Raw genomic sequence first — 20007 nt, 5'->3', positions numbered from 1 at the left:
TTTATGTTCTAGGACAAATGAGGAGGAACAGCCACTACTCACCAAGTCCTCAGGCATGGAACACTGGTCTGAACCCTCAGTCTGAAAGAAAAGGGTATGAGAGCTATTCTTAAGCTGTATGGAAAAAAAATTAAGTATAAAGCAAGACAATTTTCGCTAAATTAAAAAAAAAAACAAAAAAAATGTGTTTAATGTTAGCCTTCTGTAGTAGACATGATTGTTCAAAAAAAAGCTAGAGAAATTAGTAGGTTAAAAACACAACACACCATAAAGCAAAAGCACTCTAAAAAATGTTTCTCATTTGTTAAGTTGGTTTCTACTGATCAGACATTAAAATATACATTCTAGTCCATAAAATGGGGTGGAATGCTGAAACAAATTCAGAAAAAACCCCACAGCATTTTATAGAAAAAAATATGGAAATATCCCACATTTTTCCAGAGCAACTCTTCTAGTCTAGACAATAAAAGAGAGTTTCTTATATTATTTAAGATCATCTTTATCACAGAGTTTCGAAATTAAATGCTGACCCTTCTCGTTTTCCTATGGTCACTATTTTCATGTTCTGTTTTTTCATGTTATAAGCACCATACAGATTCTATGGCACTTTAAGGACTCTTCCAAATTTCAGGAGTTGTCTTCATGCCAAAGCTGAAACTTTTTATGTAAAGCTCCATGACAGACTTGATAGCAATTAGGAAAAGCTCATTGAATTCTTCAAATGCTTTCCTCAAAAATGAAAAAAGGCCACACAAAACTGAAATGAGAATTTTGGTGTATTTCTATTTTGTACATACTGATAATAATCCCCTAGCTGAAGGATTTTATAACTGACTGTGCAGACAAAGATACTTCTTTCTTGACAGAAAACAAAAAGTCCAAGCAACATGTAGGCCTCACTGTGCAGCTCTCCAGACCATCAGACTTTCATTTTGACATTAGAGACACTCAGCAGTAAGCAAGAAGAAATTAATTTCTGCAAAAAAGAAATCCCAACCTGTTAAGTTTCAATATGAGCAAAACTGTTGTGTGGTACCTTGGTGGAATTGTTCAGTTTCATACCACATCTGTAAGTTTTTGCTATCTGTGGTGTCAACTGGATTTCCTTTGTCAGCTGACGCCATTTACCACATTCTGGCTTTGTGCACTGCACCTACAAGTCAGAAAACAAACATGTTTTTACTTGTTGCTTGTGATTACAGATAAGATTAATGCAATTTAAATAACCAATTAGAAAGAAGCCAGACGTGAGAAAGTTGTAAAATACAATTGTTAAATACGTTATTGGGTAATCATCAGGTCATAAGTACTGTTTGATCTACAGAAATCTTGTACCCATTTCTGCAAAACTGAATTTCTGCACAGAACCTAAGGCCAAAATTAATTCAATTCCCCATTACTATGGTCTTAGTAGACTTTGCAAGCTTTACTTCAAAAATGTATTCTTCATCACTTAAAGCAAAAACAAGAAAAACTCAAACAAAACAACACTACCACCAAACTTCCTTCCATTCCCATCTTTCTTCTGCTCTTTTTACCACGGAAATACAAAATCTAATTTCAAAGTCTTTCATCCTCATACTTTTCCTGCCAAATCTTATTCCACCTGAAAATCACAACTGCTGCTTCATTGAAAAGTAACAGAAGATTGGTCTTTGTGTGGTGTGGAGAAAGTCTCTATCAGTGGAGGAGCTGATCAAAATTTTTATCTTGACCTTTTTCACAATCTTCTAATACTAGGGAAAAAAACCCACAAAAACTCAGCTGACTTGCTGCTTGAACAGCAGAATATCAGAAACACATCAGAACATCACATTCCTATTAAATAAATCACCTTCCACCTTACCCAGTAAGGAAGCTGTTGATCAGCCATAAAGGCTTTTGGACTGGGTTCACTTTTACCATTACTTGTCCAAATCCTTTTCCAGGCAGTGTATTTCTCATAGCCATCTTTATGGCTAAGAAGAAAGAGAAAACAGCAAGCAGTCAGAAAACTGAATATCTAGTTCGCTTCAAGCAATAGCAGTTACTCTAAAATTAAACATTTTATATAAGGACAGAGAAATAAGTCTGTAGAGAGCACTGTATTTCTGTTGTTAAAAGGAGAGAATAATAGTTCTTACGACAGCAATAAATTGCATCCTGACCATTATGTCCAGCTGCTTATGAGCACAATTCCTGGTATCTAAGGCCTGGACTGAGTGATGGGTACTGCTGAGCACATAAGCACACAAAAGTCTCGGTAGAGCTGGATGTAACTCCTACCCAAATGGGAAGGAGCTTGGAGCAGAAAGCATTCTGTCAGCCTGGTAAGAGTCTTCATGGTCACTGAACTCCAATAGTTAAACTGATTTCTAATTGCTTTTTACTGTACCACTTTAGAGAGGCAATATCTCCCCAATGCACAGTGTAAAGTGAATTTATAAAGGAAAACACATTTACTCATAATTGTTCCCATAATTTAAAATTCTCTGACATTGTTTTTAAGAAAGACAAAAGCTTCAGAATAATTGCACATGCAAACCAGTCTGCCTAAACTAACCAGTTTTGTTCACACTGCCCTGTAGAAGTTGATTAGTCCATACAACACCTGCAGTTTTATCATCAATGTCTAAGCCTCACTCTGACCAAAGCAAGCACAGAGGACCAATTTTTGTATTATGTTTATGTACACGATGTTTTAACAGCTGTAACAGCTGCCAAACTTTAATAAGCTCTGAACGGACACAACCTTAATTGGTAAATCTACCTTCGGTAATAGTGGTCAAAACATTCATTGCAGAAGTGCTCCCCACAGGACAGATGGTACCATCTCGACGTATACCCATTTTTTGCACATCTGTAATACAGGAGACATAGAAACAGTTTTATAGTACATTTGAGGGGGGCGAGGGGGAAATCTTTCTATTGACAGTAACACGTTCTAGAATGTGAACAAAATATTCAGAACAAGCTAGGGCTTTATGTTACCATTCATGAAGGCTGACTTACACATGACGCAATAGCCATACAAATAACAATAAGGTTATTCCAATTGTCTCAAACATTTCCAGTTTCCAAACTAAGCAACACCAGATGCAGGGGAGGCAAAGTATACACAATGTGCAGTTTTATAGTTGGTCTTGCTTTCAGCAGCCTCCCTCTAACAATGGTCAACTGAGTCTGTATTTAGTACTCTATAAGCAGGCATTTCCTGAACATGAAACAGTGAATATGTGCTGTGACACACTAAGCCTTTTGGAAATGTGTAAGATGGCAAAACTCCTCTCCACAAGAACTTAGAGTTCCTTTACTTTGGTGTATTTTCTTCCAATATTAGTGCAGAGTTGGGAGGAATAATTTAAATTAGCATTTTTCTTGTACATGTGATCAATTGATTCATAAGTCACTACAATGTTCTGTCCCCAGAACAACTGGCAAAACTATAAAGGCAAATCTGAACACAAAACAGATTTTCCATGTTTTTTTTCTCATGAACAACTTGTGATTTTAACCAAGCGAGACAAAACCCTAAGGAAGCAGTTACGCATTCTGGGCATTTGTTCTTTACTAGTCTCAAAAATAAATATCCATTACAAAGATTACATTCATCAGATAAAGCAATCGTTCTTCACTTAGAATGCTCTCATTAAACTCAATGAAATTATTCAAGATAAATGCATGAAGTAAAAAGCAGTGACCTAAACTACTAACTTGAAAGCCATGAAATGAGCTCATCTCAAATACATAAAGTTGAAAGTATGTACTTGAGGGAGTGGGAAAGGTGAAAATCAAAATAATAAAAAAACAATTCAAGAAGATGAGTAAGCAGTATGCATCGTTTCCTAAATCAAAACTGTAGTATCACCAATGCTGATCTCACAGGTGCTCACTTCCCAGACAAGTCTCTCAAGCAACTGCCAAACACTTGGCTCCTCTGTGACAACATCCAGAATACATTGACTTCCTGCCACCAAAAGAACAATCTATGGATATAACTAAATGAAACACGTAATTAGTTTTATTTATTTTTCAGTGCTATGAAGAAGGAAAGTTTGTCTCAGTTATCAGGGAGGGAAGAGTGCTATGTAACTACAGTGTGGCTGCTTCATAGCGAGGTCTAACTTGTTGCCTATTGTGGGAACTCAAAATGTCTCTCAGACATTTTTAGAGGTTCCAGGCCTTGGTCAGAAGCATTCTAGACCCTGGCAGACAGCTGAAAAACAACTGTGATTTTGAGTTTGAGCCATGGAATGAATTACCAACTTTGGAGGTGGAACAAGCAATCACAAAAGGTTAGATAGTATAGTAAAAGTAGTTACAAAGTAGAGGGAAATATTTTTTAGTACTGTACAGGGGGGTTTTAACACATGTACAGGGGGGTTTTCACTTTGTACATGGGGGTCGGAAGTTCTAAGATGGAGGAAAGTGGGCTAAACCCATCCTTCTTCCTTCTTCTTCCTTACCTCCATGTTCTTGGTGATGTTGGCACTCACAGATTGGTTTAGAGTAGAAAAACACTTGGCAACGTAGGTAGTAGGTATTGGGGAATAATTGTAAACATGTTATACGTAATATATCTTATAAAAGATAGCAGCAGCCCTGGGCGGAGGGCGAGACGAAGAAGACAGCAGATAGAGAGGATGTCAGGGTGTGTGTGTGCCTCTACCCAGGCCGCTGATCAAATAGCTGCAGTCCAAGAACATAATCTGTTAGATAACTAGCAATAAACTGCCTTGAGACCGAACAGCTAAAGCCTGCGGAGTTTTTCTTTGGAAGCACGGGTTGGAGGAGGAATTTCACCACCACATGTGGCCCCAAAACAAGGCTGGGGTTCTCACAGCCTATTATAAGTATACCTGCCAGTATCATGCATTCAAAACCACCAAGTCAGAAAGCGAAGTGCAAAAGCACTTGTGAAAGTACAGAGGAAGTGTACAAGAACAAAGAGTTCATATAAGTATGACTATGCTAAGACCTAAAATGTCAAGGCTAGAATCTCACCTCAGACTGCAAAGCATTCCAGTGAAGGAGGGGTAAAGACTTTCTACAGTAAACGATGGTTTCATTTTCCATCTTGAAAGCAAGTTTAGATTTCTCAGATTACACTAATATGCTCTCACTTTCCTACCAGCAAGGCATGTTCCAGAGGACACCATTAATAACATAAATAAGCATATCCCAAAGATACTCTGTATCTGAATTAGCAACTTGCACAGGAGAAAGGTATCGACAACAGGAATAACTTGTGACATTTTCCTGGCACCTTAAGACTTCTATTAGCAGTATCTTTCAATTCTCCCTCTACATTTAGATATGAAGGAATGTTTTAGAATAAAGTTGGAATCCTAAACTTCAGCTGCAGATTTAGAAAGTCCATTAAAAATGCAAATAAAAAGTAACAAACCTTTCTGCTGCACTGGCAAAGCAAACGGGGCATGTTGCAGTGCATCCAGCTTTTTCACATTTTCTGTATTTCTTCTCTGACGCTTCATCATCATCATCTGCTGCTTCAGCTGCTTTCTTCTTCACCTAAAAAAGAATAGTTGGAATCTGACCATAAATGACACAAATCCATCTTCTACAAAGCAGCATTCAGACAATTTTGCAGCTTGTGAGTGGCATCCCGAAGTTAAAACAACCGTAATGAAAATCTTTGTAGCTATTGTGAACTAGCTGCAGCATGAAACAGCTGTCAAATTAGGTCAGATTTTTTCACAAAAAAAAAAAAAAAAAAAAGCCAAACAAAAACCCACCAAAAAAGCCTCCAAGCCCACAGTAAGACTGGAAATATAATTTATATCTAAAAATTTCTTGCCTTGGTCTAATTGATGGCAGTGAAGAAATTATAAGCAGAGCTTCCAGTTTAAATAGTATTTTAAGCTCCATCATGAGTCAAGCCTCATGCATTCATTTTATTTCTCCTTCAGAAAATCTCCACTTTTATAATATTTATTGTTATTAATTACAAGTGGCAATCCTATCTGTGCCTCAAATAAAATATTAGGGTAGGTTTAGTATGGGTATTTGCATTTTTTGGATACAAAACTGTATACCAAATGTCTCTTCTGGGCCTCAAAAGTACTGTGTATTATGTTGTTTTGGGCCTCTGTCTGGATGGGCAGACATCTTTGACAGTACAGAAATTTGTGATTAAGTACACATTAAGTACTTACACGTTACATAAAGTATTTATCCTTTCTGAATATTGTTTGCAAAACGAGACACTTGACCTGCTTATTCACAGAATTAACTCATTCTCCATCTCTGTGGATAAGTACTCTAAGGCCTAACTTACCCACAAGGAAGCCCACTTCCTTTACAAATGTCAACAGAAAATAAAAAATAGCAAAGTACAAACCCACGTGTTTTTAAATTATTATAAATACCTGTCTTCCAGAACTCCTCACAGGAAGGTTGTCTGGAGAGTGATCTGAAGAACATGCCTTTTTCTTCGTTCGTACCCTTCCTGTTGACATCGTATTGTTAGAGCTGAAAAAAGGTAGGCAATAGTTAATTAATTTAAATTGCTTGACTTTGCAGAGCTATCACAGCTGCTCACAATACTACTTTTCACAGAGTTACCTAGGTAAGAATCTGTTCAGCTTGACTGTTAATTCGAGAGGAAAATGGGAATGAGGCATTACGGGAAAGGAACAATACTACTATTTTAAACTAAATTCGTCATTAAGATTAGATCCCTGAGTACATCTTGACAGGATGTTCCAGATGAGCATATCCTGGATTTCAATAATCTGATTTGCATTACATGAAGACCTGGACTGGAATTTGGGTTGGCAAAGTAAACAGACATCAGCTCAATGCTGATGCAAGCATTCAAATACCACTTGGAGTAACACTCATCCTGCTAACTACCGATTTACTGGCAGCAAGAGATTTGCATGGTAAAGCACTTTTCCAAACAGTGTACTGAAGAGACATTTAATAACAGATGAACAACCAGTTTCAAGACTTGCACAGCCTCCTATGGAAAGAGATCAGAATTTGAAGTCTAGACTACCATAATATTGCTGCTGTAAGTGATTGGAATATCACAAAGTTTGTTGTTAAGTATTCTATTGGTCAAAATAAAATATTTATGACAGGAGAGGGCTCTGTAGCTGTCTTTGACTGCATTGGTAGGAGCAAAGAATGGACCACAGTTAACCGTGCAAGCTGGAAACCAGAGTGTGAGAAAGTACAATGCAGAAATATGAAAGCATATTTAAAATCAAAGGCATTCTTTTCACAGAGAATAAAGCACAAAGACAGCCTAGAGGAAGAAGTATATCTAAAGAGTGCTCTACAACATACAGAAAAGAAGTGAAAATTAACCCCTTGTACTACAGCACTGCATCATGAATGTTATTTTGTTGTAATGGGGATCAGTTTGTAATTATGTTTTTCAGGAGGGCTTTTTTAAGATATATATATATATATACATATATATATATATATGACACTTCTCAATTCTCCCTGTCTCAAGATGCAACTTCCTTATTCAAGCATGCTGTCAGTGATGGACAAGGCAGCAGTATTTGCATTCAGAAATTCCATTAAAAGGTCAAGGTAACAGAAGGAGAGTGGGAATTTTTACTAAATTTTATATTAAGCTGATTCAAGTCAAGTAAACTGGTGCTTCATTCTCCTCTCAAGACAGGAAAAGTTATTTGCAAGAGGAAGAGAAATCACATGAGGATATCCACACGTGAGAAAAATTAGTTCAAACAACCCAATACAAAATTGAACTTTCTTCCTTGCATGTATCACCTCCAATTACAACTAGTCAGAGGTAGGAAGAAGTTATTGTCAATTTCTCTCGAACCCTGAAAAAAAAGAAAAAAAACAACTAGCATTACTTCACTGTAACTAACCACTGTATGGGCGTGGATGAGGTTGGAGAATAAAGAAAACCAACCAGTTTCATTTACATGAGATTTCCCTAAACTGCTGCATAACGCCCCAGAAAGTGGTGGCTTTTACCCCCTACAACTCTCTTTATGTATCAGTGGCACAACAGTATCTCTCTGTGTCACCTAATCTTCTGATGGTAAATAATCGTTCTGACATGCCACGGTCCTTACAGTCGGAGGCTTCCAACTGAGCGACGGAGTGCCGAGAAAGGCACCAGGTGACTCATTTTGGTGACCATCAGGTGATCACAGTCTGGTGCTGCTGTGGAGCCCTGTTATCCAAGAAGGTAAAGGAACACGTGAATTTTGCATTATGTATGTGGGGAGTAGAAAAAGTGCCAATCACTAGGAAGTTTGGTAAAAATATTTCAGATTCAGAGAGGCTGACCATTTTGAAAGGCAGAGGTCAGCTGTACGGAATTGCAGACATATTTTTGCTCTTACCCCTTCAATTAGGGTTAAGAGAGAGGTGGGGAGAAAGGGACAAGATCAGGTGTATGATACTTTGTGCCCACTTCCCCTGACAAACCAAAAAACACCCTCCCAAAAAACCACAAATTTTTATAGTACAAACAAACATGGCTTACTCTACGAAGCTTTACATGACTTTGCATCCTATCCTGTAGACATCTTACTGGCTGAGAAAATAAGCCCTTTAAAAGGAGAGGGATGCATAATGCGTGAATGTCACATTCAATAACGTTTCATCCGTCTGTAATGCGTGGCCTATATCGGAAATCTTTGTAGGGTTCACCTGCACAGTTGGCAGCAAGTTTGCCTTTGGTGAAGAGAAAAAAAAAAAAAAAAAAAAAGGCAAAAGAAACCACACAGACACACACTATCAGAGACGGGGAGGAAGCGAGAGCAGCCTGATTAACACGGGGAGTGCACACACCTCTACAACTCAGCCCTAGTGAAGCGGCGGCGCCCAACCCCGCCGGCCGCGGCTGACAGCGCCGGCCCCGCGGCGTGACAGCCGGCGGGATCCCGAGGGGCCGCGGGCACGGGAGCCCCCGCGGCGTGACAGCCGGCGGGATCCCGAGGGGCCGCGGGCACGGGAGCCCCCGCGGCGTGACAGCCGGCGGGATCCCGAGGGGCCGCGGGCACGGGAGCCCCCGCGGCGTGACAGCCGGCGGGATCCCGAGGGGCCGCGGGGCACGGCCGGGCGGCCCCGGAGCCGGGCGGGGCGGTCCCGGCGGCGGGGCAGCGCTGCGCTCGGCACCTGGCACTCACCTCGGGGCCGGGTCACTCGGGGGCCGGAGACCACATTCACGCGTGTCCGCACCGCCTCCTGCTAGAGCTGCAGCGGGGAAAAAGGGTGGAGAACGGGGGAGGAAGGGAGGGAGGGAGAAAGAGAAGGGGGAAGGAAGAGCGAAGCGGGGAGGTGAGGACGGGGGCAGCGCTGGCACCTGCCCCGCCGGCCCGGGGAGGAACAAGCGGCCCCGCGGTGGGCGCTGCAGCTGAGGGAGGGAGGGAGCGAGTCACTCACCGCCGCCGCCATCCCCACCGCCATCCTCCTCCTCCCCGGTGCCGTGCACCCTCAGCCCGCCTCCTCCTGCCGCCGCTTCCGCTCTCCGCGGTGCGTGGCGAGGGGGAGGGCGGGGAGGCACCGCCCCGGCCCCGCCGCCCGCACGGGACCCGCGGCCGGGCAGGTACCGCGGCCGGGCCGGGGGCGCCGAGCGGGGCGGCGAGAGGCGCTGAGCCGCCACGGGTCAGCCCCGGGTCCCCGGCCCCAGCAGCCGCTCGCCTCCGCCTTCTGCCCGCGGCTTTCACGGGAGAGAAATGTCGGCATCTCCCTCCTTCGTTCCCGGGGTGGGGGGGCTTCTCGATGGGCGCGGAAAGGGAGGCCACTGGCGGCCCCGCAGTGCTGGACAGGCGCCTTCAGCCGCCCCGGGTAAAGGGTCTGGCCCAGGCTGTCGGGAGCAAGAGTGTGCCGGCTGCTCTGTCGCGTTCGGTACATTGCGCTGTCACCAAATGGTGATCTCTTGAGATCTACTAAATTTTTGTCCGGTTCGAGGAATTAAGAGCCAGTTCCAAACTATGCATTGGGTGGGGGTAATTCTTCTCTCTTTTTTCACAGCTACAAGCACTCCCTGGAGATATGGACCACGCAGCGGATGAATCCGGGCTCCTGGAAGGCTCTGATGTTGGGTCTCAGAAAGAGAGAGTGGTGACAGAGGAGGAATGGCTACAGAAATGGGAAATGGGTAACATCGGGTTTCACAAGGAACACAAGCATCCGTACGTGACTTCACTCTTCTGCCTAAGCTGTTTAAGTAATGCCATGAGATGAGTGGCTTGGCTCATTCGAGAAACTCTTAATTGAAAATGGAACATTTGCAAAAATCAAATTATCTGACGTGGGCACAGCTTGAAACAAAAATTACTATAGATATTTTTGTGTCCTACATGTGTCAAAGGACAGAGAAAAGAAATTATGGAAAAGTATTTAGAGCTTTTACTCTTGAATCAAGTTTTAAACCTTAAAGCTTAGATAGTTTGGCTAGAAAATCTTGAATTTTTCTGATGGAGATGCTTTGCACTCTTGTTCATGTTGTGAAACTGGGCCTTGAAACAATGTGCAGAAGGCATCAGAGCAACTACCATGCAGTAAAAGACAAGGACCTAAGAGAACAAACTTGATTATATATAGTCTTTCGTGACCTGTAAAAGTTATTTGCTTGATGCAGAAGTTTCATAATCATTCTGTTTAAAATCTCTATTATGATCCTCTTAGAGGTGGATTGGTTTAATTGTTTAGTTGCAAAGACAAACAGAAGATAGAACAAACAGAAATGTGTTAATTTCTGAATGACGTGAAATTTACTTTCTTGCTGTGTAAGTGGAAGGTGAATGCTTTTATTTTGTTTTCATTTCTAATGGCATGAAGCAGATTGAGTTAATAACATATGTGCCATCATGGATATTTATGCTACCTGGCACAGTGTGTAGCACTTGGCTTTTCATGTGCCAACACAAGTACTCGCGAAGTAAAACATGTCTGTTCTTCTGCAGGCTCCTCCAAAAGTATCTGGATGTTCTTTTAAATGGCAGGAGTGGACTGAGGATATTTTTCCCACTTTGTGGTAAAGCAGTAGAGATGAAATGGTAAAACACAGATAATAAGAGCAAAAATCTTATGTGATGTGGGGAGGGAGGGTGGGAGGGAGAGGGGGAATTCCCAACCTTATATTGGCCAGCAGAAATGCACCACATTTCCACTGCTAGGAAAACAGTGTGACTGGAAGCTGAAGGGAGGAGGAGTCTGATGTTTCGTATAGTAGCATGAATTGAATGGATAAGGTCTGATCTGAAAGTCCTACTGATTGTCCCAAGTTCGGCTTGAGGAATGCTGAATTTACATGGACAGAGTGACTGAAGCTATGCCCTTACCACTGCTGCTTTTTGTAGCAATGCCAGCTTAACTGCCCACAATGAGGTCAGTTGTGTTAGACATTTTCAAGACACCATGTGGCATGCTACTCTGGAAATTTAAGTGATTTGGGCTAAATGTAAAATGTAACTTCCTCTTTTTTATATTTCTTATTTTACTTTTACTTTATTTTTTTTTTTTTCCCTTTCAGAAAGGGATGGGGGCAGGGGGAAGGAGTGTTGTATTTAAAAGTAGGGCCTATATAAGTCAGTGATTTTCCTGGAGGGAAGGAGCACAATCCAAAACCTATGTCTTCAATTAATCCAGCTATCAGGTTTTATCACAGTACCTACTTCCTAGGCTGACTGTGGGCTCTGACACACGTTGGTGTTTTGCTGAGCTGCAGCAGTGCAGAGGTTGCTGCACCTCCTTTGCTGCCCATTCCTGCCAAGCCACAGAGGCAGCTGGGTGAACACTGTGCCTCAGTCACCTCAGTTCAGAGCACAGCACCTTTCTGAAATGGACAGTTTCTCAGTGTGATTACCTCTGTTTTCAGTGAGTTAGCAGGGATAAATTAATAATTCATTAAATCTAAATAAAGCATGTAACTCCTCATCAACTGTATGCTGAGTGGTGCTAATTTAAGCTCAGATCATGGAAGGGAGGTGTTCAGTATAATGTGAACACTTCAGATAGTCAGAATTAGACATATCAGGGCTTCCTAAAACTAGGCTTTCCCTAATGAATAAATGATGTATGGGAGATACACATTTTGCCCAGCCTGTGGGCCTCATGTAAACCTGGGCCTTCTCTCTCTTGTGTGCAGGCTGGCGGACATGGGGCACAGTGTTGTTGGTGTGGAACTCAGTGAGCAAGCAGTGAAGGAATTTTTTTCAGAACACAGTCTGCCTTATTGTGAGGAGCCAGTCTCTGAGATTTCAGGAGGAAAACTGTTCCAGGTATGTCAAATGATCTGGTGTGGTTAATCATGCAATACTGGCATAACTGAGCAAACAAGTCATTCTGCTTTTATGCATCTGTTTTACTGGTAATCATTCACCTCTCCTGAAGTGGTCTAAAAGGAAGCTCTGAGTTGTATTTTTGGACTGAGAAGTTATTCTTCTAAACTTACTACTTTGGCCTTCTTATGACTTGAAGCACTTGAATGTAGAAGAAATGTATTTTAAAACTGGAGGCATGCCTTGATAGATTGATAAAAGTTGCATGCCTTGATAGATTATAACCTCCCTGCAGGGGATCAGAAGAGTTACCTCAGTAAACTAAAACTAAAAATATTTCTCAGGGTTTTTCCCCATTGCACATAAACGTATTTTAAACATTTCACTTTTAATAGTGTATGGGTATATTTTAAGATATGAAGTATAAATATATACTTACGAGTGCATATTTGAAGATAGTTAGCTGATAAGGATTGTTTCTTTTGCTTTTATTGTAGAGTACCTCTGGCAACATTTCCCTCTACTGCTGCAATATTTATGATTTGTCCAGGTAGGAATACTCATAGTGTTTTACAATTCTCCATAATCAAATATGTATTCATACTGTCCAATGCTATTATTTTATTTGAATCAGGCAAAGATTTGTCAGGTCCTCTTAAGCAAACTCATATTAATTTGTATGAGAAATTTGAATGGCTAATCTCCAACAAAAGTCTAGTTCCATTGTTAATCATTAAGGATGACAACTAATTATCTTTAAGGGGGCTTCTTATTCCAAGCCATTCTGTGAAAGTTATCAAAAAGCATTTTTGCTTTTACAGTAAAACCAAATTATCTTTAACATTACTGATGAATTCTATGAAGCAAAACTTTAACACAACCCCTTACTCAGAGTAACTTAGTAAAGAGATAATAAGGTTTTGGTGACTTTTTTGTGTTTGTTTGCTCTTCTTACAAACAACTGTCAGGCACAAGAATTTGTGCCATGGCTCTTCAGTAGGAAGGAGGAAAAGTCTGGGATTTCCAGAACTAGTACATACAAGTGCAATAGGTAGTTCAGGACACCAGAACACAGAGTTTACTATATGATCTTCTTTTTTTTTTTTTTTTTTCAATCTGCCAAAACACTTGAAGAAAAGACTATGTATTACTAGAGTCCAGGGTCTTTCAGACAGTAGACCATGATTGTGCCTCCTGCTGCTGCAGCTGACTCCAGTCTGTTTGACTGGTGCATATATGTAACTAGTCTTGTAAAGTGTCCAACAGAAGGGGTGTGTATGAATGTGATTTTGTAGCTACTGCCTGGTTTCTTACCTGCCTTGTCTCTCCAGTGTAGTTACTTGTTACTCTGTAGGTACTTTTAATCTTTCTTGCTGTGAGTTGACAAGTTGCCCAATGATTGCTTAAGCTTCCCAGAAATTTTTGAAAAACTCAGTCATAAGTTTTGTAGCAAGTAGTGTGGTGAAACTTGTAACTTCTATCACAACATGGTGCAATAATACATTGAAATTAAAAAAAAATAGGTAGTTAGTGACAATTTCAGTGCATATCACTGGATCCAGTACATAGTTTGTCATCACAAAATAAATTGGCGGATAGACATTCTGGATGCAGAATGAACTGTATTCCCAACATCAGTCAGCAGATACCTGTGACTAGAAAAATGCACACACTTCTAGTTTCTGTGTACAGACAATTTGATTAATTACACAGTAATTATGGAAATTAAACTTATTTCTCTCTTGCTGAGGCAGGTCCCTTTCATCTCCTAGCATTCATTAGAAGAAAACTCAAATGTGCTCCTGACCTTTGTCAGAATGGGACATTTCAAAGACTCTTGGTAGTTAAAGAGTAACAGGAATTACTGCTCTTTCTGGGAATTCTGGGACATATGTAAAATAGTTATATTACACAATCACTGTACCTCCTAATACAATTATGGCTACAAGACTTCAAAAGAAAATCAAAAATTGCATTTACTGAAACTACTAAACATATGCAGAGATAGAAATTCACAAGTTTCCTCTTAAATTTAGTGGGTTTTCTGCAATATGTGAATTTCTGATTTACATGTTAGATTTTTCTCTATATGTAGTAGTACCTAACCCATGCTGAATGCTGTATAAACACATAGCAGCATGTTATAGTGAAAGCTCTTCCTCACACCTTATCTTCATCCTGACTCCAAATCAGGATGAAAGACAGCTGTGTGCCTTTTTTGACTGTTTCCTCATGGCTTCATTGTGTTGTGAAGGAAATTGGATGTCCAGAGGTACAGGGAGCACCCAGACACTCAGCAGGTCCTGAGATCTGGGCAGCTAAGAGACCAGGACTGGGACAAGGCCACAGCATGAGCCTTCCTGCAGCCTGGGATGTCTGTAGGCCGTGATGAAATTGCTTGGGAGTAAAGCACATGAAATGCATGTTTGGAGCCACTGCTGCCATTCCAGTTTGACCAGATTAAAGTTGGAAAGAAAAACCAAGTGCAGAAAACCTCAATGGCTTGCCTGAGGTCACTCAGCAGACTCAGCTACACAGAGAAGTGCCTCCAAGCCTCAGAAGATCAAGATTGTCACCTACCCCATGAAACTCTCCTTTGTGCCCTGTATGCCCATTGCTCATTTAACTGTCTCTAAAAATCTCTTTTCAGTTGCAAGGCTGGTTATTTAAATTAGATGCTTAGGCTTGGCAAACTTTAAAAGAAGTCAGCACTTGAAAGTTTTATCATGTCTCATCGCAGTAGAGTGGAAATACAAGTTCAGCTTGTAGGTTAGATGCCAGAGGCTTAGCAATGTCATTGCAATGAAAATAGCACTGGGCAGAGAGAAGTTCTCATGGCTTAACTCTGGCTAAGGTGGTGGAACTAAGAACCGCACAGCTGCTTGCCCACTCTCCCATCGTCTCATGACAGGGGACAATCAAAAGGGTAAAAGTAAGAAAGAAACGTGTGGAGATGAAAACAGATTAATAATTAAAAATAAATTTCAAGAGGTTGTAAGGAAAAAAATTACACAAAAAAGAACAACCAAAGAAAGAGAAAAATAAAACCCAAGAAAAACAAGTAGTGCAAATGACAGCAGTTGCCCACCACCAACCAAGCAACTGATGCCAAGCCAGCAGCCAAGCAGTGCTTCCATCCACCAACCTCCCACACAGTTTTATTGCTGAAAATGGAGCCAGATGGTCTGGAATATCCCTTTGCTCAGCTGGGGTCAGCTGTGCCTGCTGCGTTCCCACCCAGTGTCTCATTCATTCTTGTGGTCTCCAGCCTACTCACTGGTGTCAGGGTGGGAGGAGCAGAAAAGGTGCTTTGTAAGTGCTGCTCTGCAATAACTGAATTGCCAGTGTGTTACCAACATGATTTCAAGCCGAAATCCACCAACCCATGGAAGCTACTGTGAAGAAAGGTAACTCTACCCTAGCCAAAACCTGTACAGAAATGAAGACAGATGTGATTCAATTGGACTCGGACACCTGCCCAGTAGGCAGAAGGGTATTGCACAATTCCATGCCACATTTTTCTAAGTAAACTTATTCAAATTTTCTTTTAAATGACACAATTTACTTTATTACTACCTTACTGTCTAACCTCCGATTTTAATAATACCAAAACCAAGGCTCTTTCTTATTCCCAGATACTCTTTTGTGTTGCTCTGGCTGCTCTTACCATCCATTAATAAAGGCATTTCTTGATAGTCTTGCTCACTTGCAGGCTTTGGGTAGCCACTGAAGCCATCTGCCAGCATATCCAGGACCAAAACTAGTGTCTGCAGCAGAGTTGCACTGAGGCAAGCAGCAGTGTAACTTAGCTTTCTAGCATTAAATAAATTGCAAGCTGAAGCTTACTGTCCTGGGCATGTAGCTGGGAATTCAGGTGGCTAAAGTTACTGAATGTGCTGAGTCAATGACAGTAAAAAAACAAGACACCTTCCTTAGCCTGCATATGAAATCATGCATGGGTTTTAGAAGATGGTCAAGAGCTGTTGATGTACTGAAGGCATGTTAGACAGAAGGATGTGGCTACTGAACACCCAGACTTGTAGCCCAAATGTGTTAAAACTACATTCCTTCCTCCCTGCTGTGTCTCAGCAGCCCCTAACAATGGGCCAGCAGTGACCTATTCACACACCTCTTCACTACCCCACACCTCTTTGCAGCAGGACAAAGAATCAGGAGGGTTTCTTGACTTCAGTATCCTGTTGGCTTGGATTATGAAAATGCTGCACCATAACAAAAAGGTGGTGGGGAATCTGCATCACTAGCTGCAGAATCCTTGTGACCTCACAAAAGTGCCTGAAAGAAGATGAAGGTCCCTTTTTACTGTTTTTAAGCCTTTTCCTTATCTCCTTATAGTTCAATAGTTGGCAAGTTTGATGGGGTTTGGGACAGAGGAGCTCTTGTAGCCGTGAATCCATGTGACAGACAACGGTTAGTAAATTGCATTGTTACTGTCTTTTCTCTGATGTATCAGTAACAAGTTTTTGATCCTGTGACTTGTTAATGAGTCCTTTTTCATTTAAAGGACCAACCTTCACAATTCTTCTCTACCTGCTTCTTCTACCTTCCTCTTCTCTGCTGCAGTTGCAGAGTCTTGTCCTCTTCCTTCAGGAAGCCACCCTGCCTCTTGGTGGGAAAATATGTGGTTTGTTCCAACTGAGCAGAAGCAGGACTGCAAGCCTCATCTGAATTCTATTATTTCCTTTTCACCACATCTGCTTCTTCTGTCTTTGTTCTTTTCCCCCTCACTCTCCTTGATTACAAATTTTTGTTCTTGTCTATAGCCAGCCCAAATTTAGTTTGAACCTGCTCCCAGTATTTTTTAATTAGATATAGAATCTTCAATTCACAATATTTTTAAAAGATAAGTACTGTACTGTGTACTATATTCTAGACTGTGGCAGATGAATACATTGCTTGTCTGTTAATCTTGAGTCGAATTTGCAAAAAAAGATAAATAATCATGAGGAATAAATATAACCTTTATTTTATGTTTTTCATGTGTAGCATGACTTTTATGCTCCTAAAATTTAAACTAAGTTTTGCTTAGTCTCTGTGCAGTTTAGTTAAAATTCTGTCTGCATAGAAATAAATGCATTTTATTGAATATTTTGAATGCTATGCTTGAATTCTTTACAAAAATAATAAAGTCTATTTTTTTCCTTTTAGCTATGCCAGTTTGATGATCAACCTAGTGGAGAAAAATTCTTCTTATCTCCTCGTTACAGTTTCATATGATCCAAACAAACACAAAGGTGAGAACTTTGTACTGTTTATATTGTGGTTTTCCTCTAATACAAATTGTATAAAGATATAGTAGATGTATTAGTATCTTCCCCAAGATTTTTAGCTGCATAGCTTTGTTAGAGGTGACACCAGTATAACTGTGTGTTAAAAAGTTTTGATTTTGATCAAGCTTAGGACTAAATTTGTGTTTTCTCTAGCATTCAGACATGCTAAAGTTAAGTTGAGGACAGTCATGGTATGTTAACAATGAAATGAAACTGCAAATGTGGCTGCTACAATGAAGCTGGAAGTCAGAGCACTTAGTAACATCCTGTCTGGCCTCAGGAGCTTGAAACACTCCCAAGAATATCAGTTTCATGCTGTTTATCCAGTATTTGCAACCCAATGTGTTGCCCATCTCGTGTGTCTCTCTCAGCCACTACCATGCTCTGAATGTACTTGGAAAAGGTGAAAATCTGTAAAATCATAGGGTACTTTTCCTTTTATCGTTTTTGTATTATGTATGAAGTAGGAGATTTTTTTAGTTAATATTAACTCACAAAAGAAAGAGATCTTTTTCTGCTTTTGGGTACTTCAGCATAATTATCCCCCCAAAAAATAGGTCTTGCTATCACAAGCAAGAACAGTTTAATTCATTACTTTCCCTCTGACAATGTTCAGCTCTTAGCCTTAATCATGCCACTGTAGTATAAAGAGATTGTAAACTGAATTCATACAGCACAGAGAGTGATCATATCCATGTCACATTCATGATTCCCTGCTGCAGATGGAGATGAAGCAGCAGCAACACCTGAAGCTGTCTGGCCCACCAAGGTGCCATGAGTTTCTGGTCATGTTTTCTGGCTCCTGCTGATGGAGCTACACCCTGGGGCCCCATTACAGGCCAGGTGCTGTGAGTGAAGGGGTTGGCTCTCCTACTGCAGTGTAAATTTTGTCTTCTTCCCACATCTCCTCTCTTTCCTTTCAGGGCCACCGTTTTATGTTCCTGAATCTGAAATTAAAAGTTTGTTTGGTGAGTAAAATTTCACCTAACCCTTAGGAACTTTTTTCAAAACGCATAAAGATGTTTATGTGCCTTTACCTTGCCCTGTGATGAATGATAAAGTCATTTGCTTCTTATCTAAAGGCTAGAGTCATGCAAAAATACTGGGAAAAATAAATATGATTTAGCCACAGAGATTTTGCTGTCATGGAAAATTCTCAGTTCTTCAAAAGATAAGAAGAACACCCAAGAGTCAAAGAGTTTCTTGTCTCCCTTTGGCACCTTTTTATTCTCCCAGGATTCATAATACACTCAGTAATCCTGTAGCTGCAATCTTAGAGTCCTGTTTGATCATTCTCACTTTGCCTGAACCTCATCAACCAGTTGCCCTGGTTTTAATACAAGTCCTACCACTACTACAGTTTCTACTGTACTTTTGTGACAAAGAAGAAAAGTAACGGTACTCAAAGAAAATGCTAGAAATGTACAACTCAAATCCATCAAAATAATGAAATTTGGAGCTATGTCAGGAATTTAATTTTAGGAGTTCCTCCTGATGTGCTGTAATATCTCGCTTTTAAATTTACAACTTTCTGAGACTCTGGCAGTGTTTGTGCAGTGAGTCATTGGCATAGACAGTTGCATCCCAGTGCAAAAGAGATCAATTAAGTTTTCCTCATTTATGTCACTGTGTTAGGCACTGTGGAGAAATCTGTGGATAAGTTTTGGGGTTTTATCTGGACAATTTGCATTTTTCATTGACTAATCATTCACTAATTTGTTATTCTTGCCTCCTTTTCAGGCAACTGCTGTGAAATTAAGTGTCTTGAAAAAGTTGATGACTTCTCAGAGAAGCACAGACAATGGGGACTAGATTATTTTCTGGAGGTGCTATATCTATTAAAGTTTGTAGCTTGATTAAAATTTATTAAAATAACTTGCCTCCCACCTTGCTTTTTCTTGTATCTCACATTTTAAAATCGGGCATTCTTAAAGCAGGAGTTTTGTGCATTTTGCTTACCAATTCAGCTCTCCTACACATCTACCTTTACTACCTTGAGATGTGAACAGCTTTTCTTAAACTCCATGCACAAACAGCCACTACCAAAGCATACCTTTTTCTTCCAAATCATGGGAGCTGTGAGAAAGAAATGTTCCTGTTCATTTTCAGCCATTGCTGGTCAATGTTGTCTGCCTGGCACTCTGCAACTCAGCCTCATCAGCCGGCAGCCCTGGGAGTGTGGCAGCTGCAGTTCAAACACTGTTTTATGGGACACTGCACCAGGCTGGGCAGAGAGAAGTGGGAAGCTGCTGCAAGTTGCTTCTCTCTATCCCTGTGAATATATGTCAAGTGAAGGGCTGGCAGTGAGTGGGAAAGGCAAGGTAGCAGCTTCCAATTACCATCCAGCAAGAAAAGCTGGAGGGACATAGACTGGATGACAGGGAGAGGGGAGAGTATTGGTGGAAAATGTCCTGGCAGTTGCTCACAAGTGTCCTGCTCCCTCATTAGAAAGTGCAGCTATGGGCAAGCAAACTAACACGACTTGGGTAAGAGGG

The 20007-nt window shown here is 40.8% G+C and overlaps 2 protein-coding genes across 9 annotated transcripts in view; one reads left to right on the top strand and one right to left on the bottom strand.

The window, feature by feature from the left end:
• The window catches only part of KDM1B (lysine demethylase 1B), a 28427-nt gene extending 18950 nt beyond the window's left edge, over nt 1-9477 (bottom strand). The window contains exons 1-8 of one of the 2 annotated variants that reach the window (XM_077785604.2): nt 9382-9477; nt 9126-9192; nt 6369-6471; nt 5387-5511; nt 2750-2839; nt 1847-1958; nt 1037-1153; nt 43-81 (exon numbers count right to left, since the gene is read on the bottom strand). In XM_077785604.2, the coding sequence (XP_077641730.1) occupies nt 43-81; nt 1037-1153; nt 1847-1958; nt 2750-2839; nt 5387-5511; nt 6369-6458 (573 nt within the window). In that variant the 5' untranslated portion in view covers nt 6459-6471; nt 9126-9192; nt 9382-9477. The remainder of the gene's footprint in view (nt 1-42; nt 82-1036; nt 1154-1846; nt 1959-2749; nt 2840-5386; nt 5512-6368; nt 6472-9125; nt 9193-9381) is intronic. The other variant, XM_085571511.1, reaches the window with a different exon arrangement.
• On the top strand, nt 9082-19398 carry TPMT (thiopurine S-methyltransferase). 7 transcript variants are annotated; one of them, XM_085571518.1, is made up of 9 exons: nt 9082-9210; nt 9973-10133; nt 10908-11000; nt 12092-12224; nt 12722-12774; nt 16578-16652; nt 17391-17476; nt 18436-18480; nt 19253-19398. In XM_085571518.1, the coding sequence occupies exons 2-9, from the start codon at nt 9994-9996 to the stop codon at nt 19366-19368; spliced, it is 741 nt and encodes a 246-aa protein (XP_085427644.1). In that variant the 5' UTR covers nt 9082-9210; nt 9973-9993; the 3' UTR covers nt 19369-19398. The 7 variants fall into 7 exon arrangements, with proteins under 7 accessions (XP_085427644.1, XP_021409054.1, XP_021409062.1 ...); XM_021553379.3 differs by lacking the exon at nt 9082-9210 and adding an exon at nt 9486-9544; XM_021553387.3 differs by lacking the exon at nt 9082-9210 and adding an exon at nt 9486-9603.
• Nucleotides 19399-20007: the final 609 nt, after the last annotated feature.

The sequence above is a fragment of the Lonchura striata genome, chromosome 2 (genome assembly GCF_050655825.1).
Source record: "Lonchura striata isolate lonStrDom1 chromosome 2, ASM5065582v1, whole genome shotgun sequence".
NCBI classification, from domain to species: Eukaryota; Metazoa; Chordata; class Aves; order Passeriformes; family Estrildidae; genus Lonchura; species Lonchura striata.
Note: the sequence above shows the minus strand (reverse complement) of the source record. Positions and strands in the feature narration are given on the sequence as shown.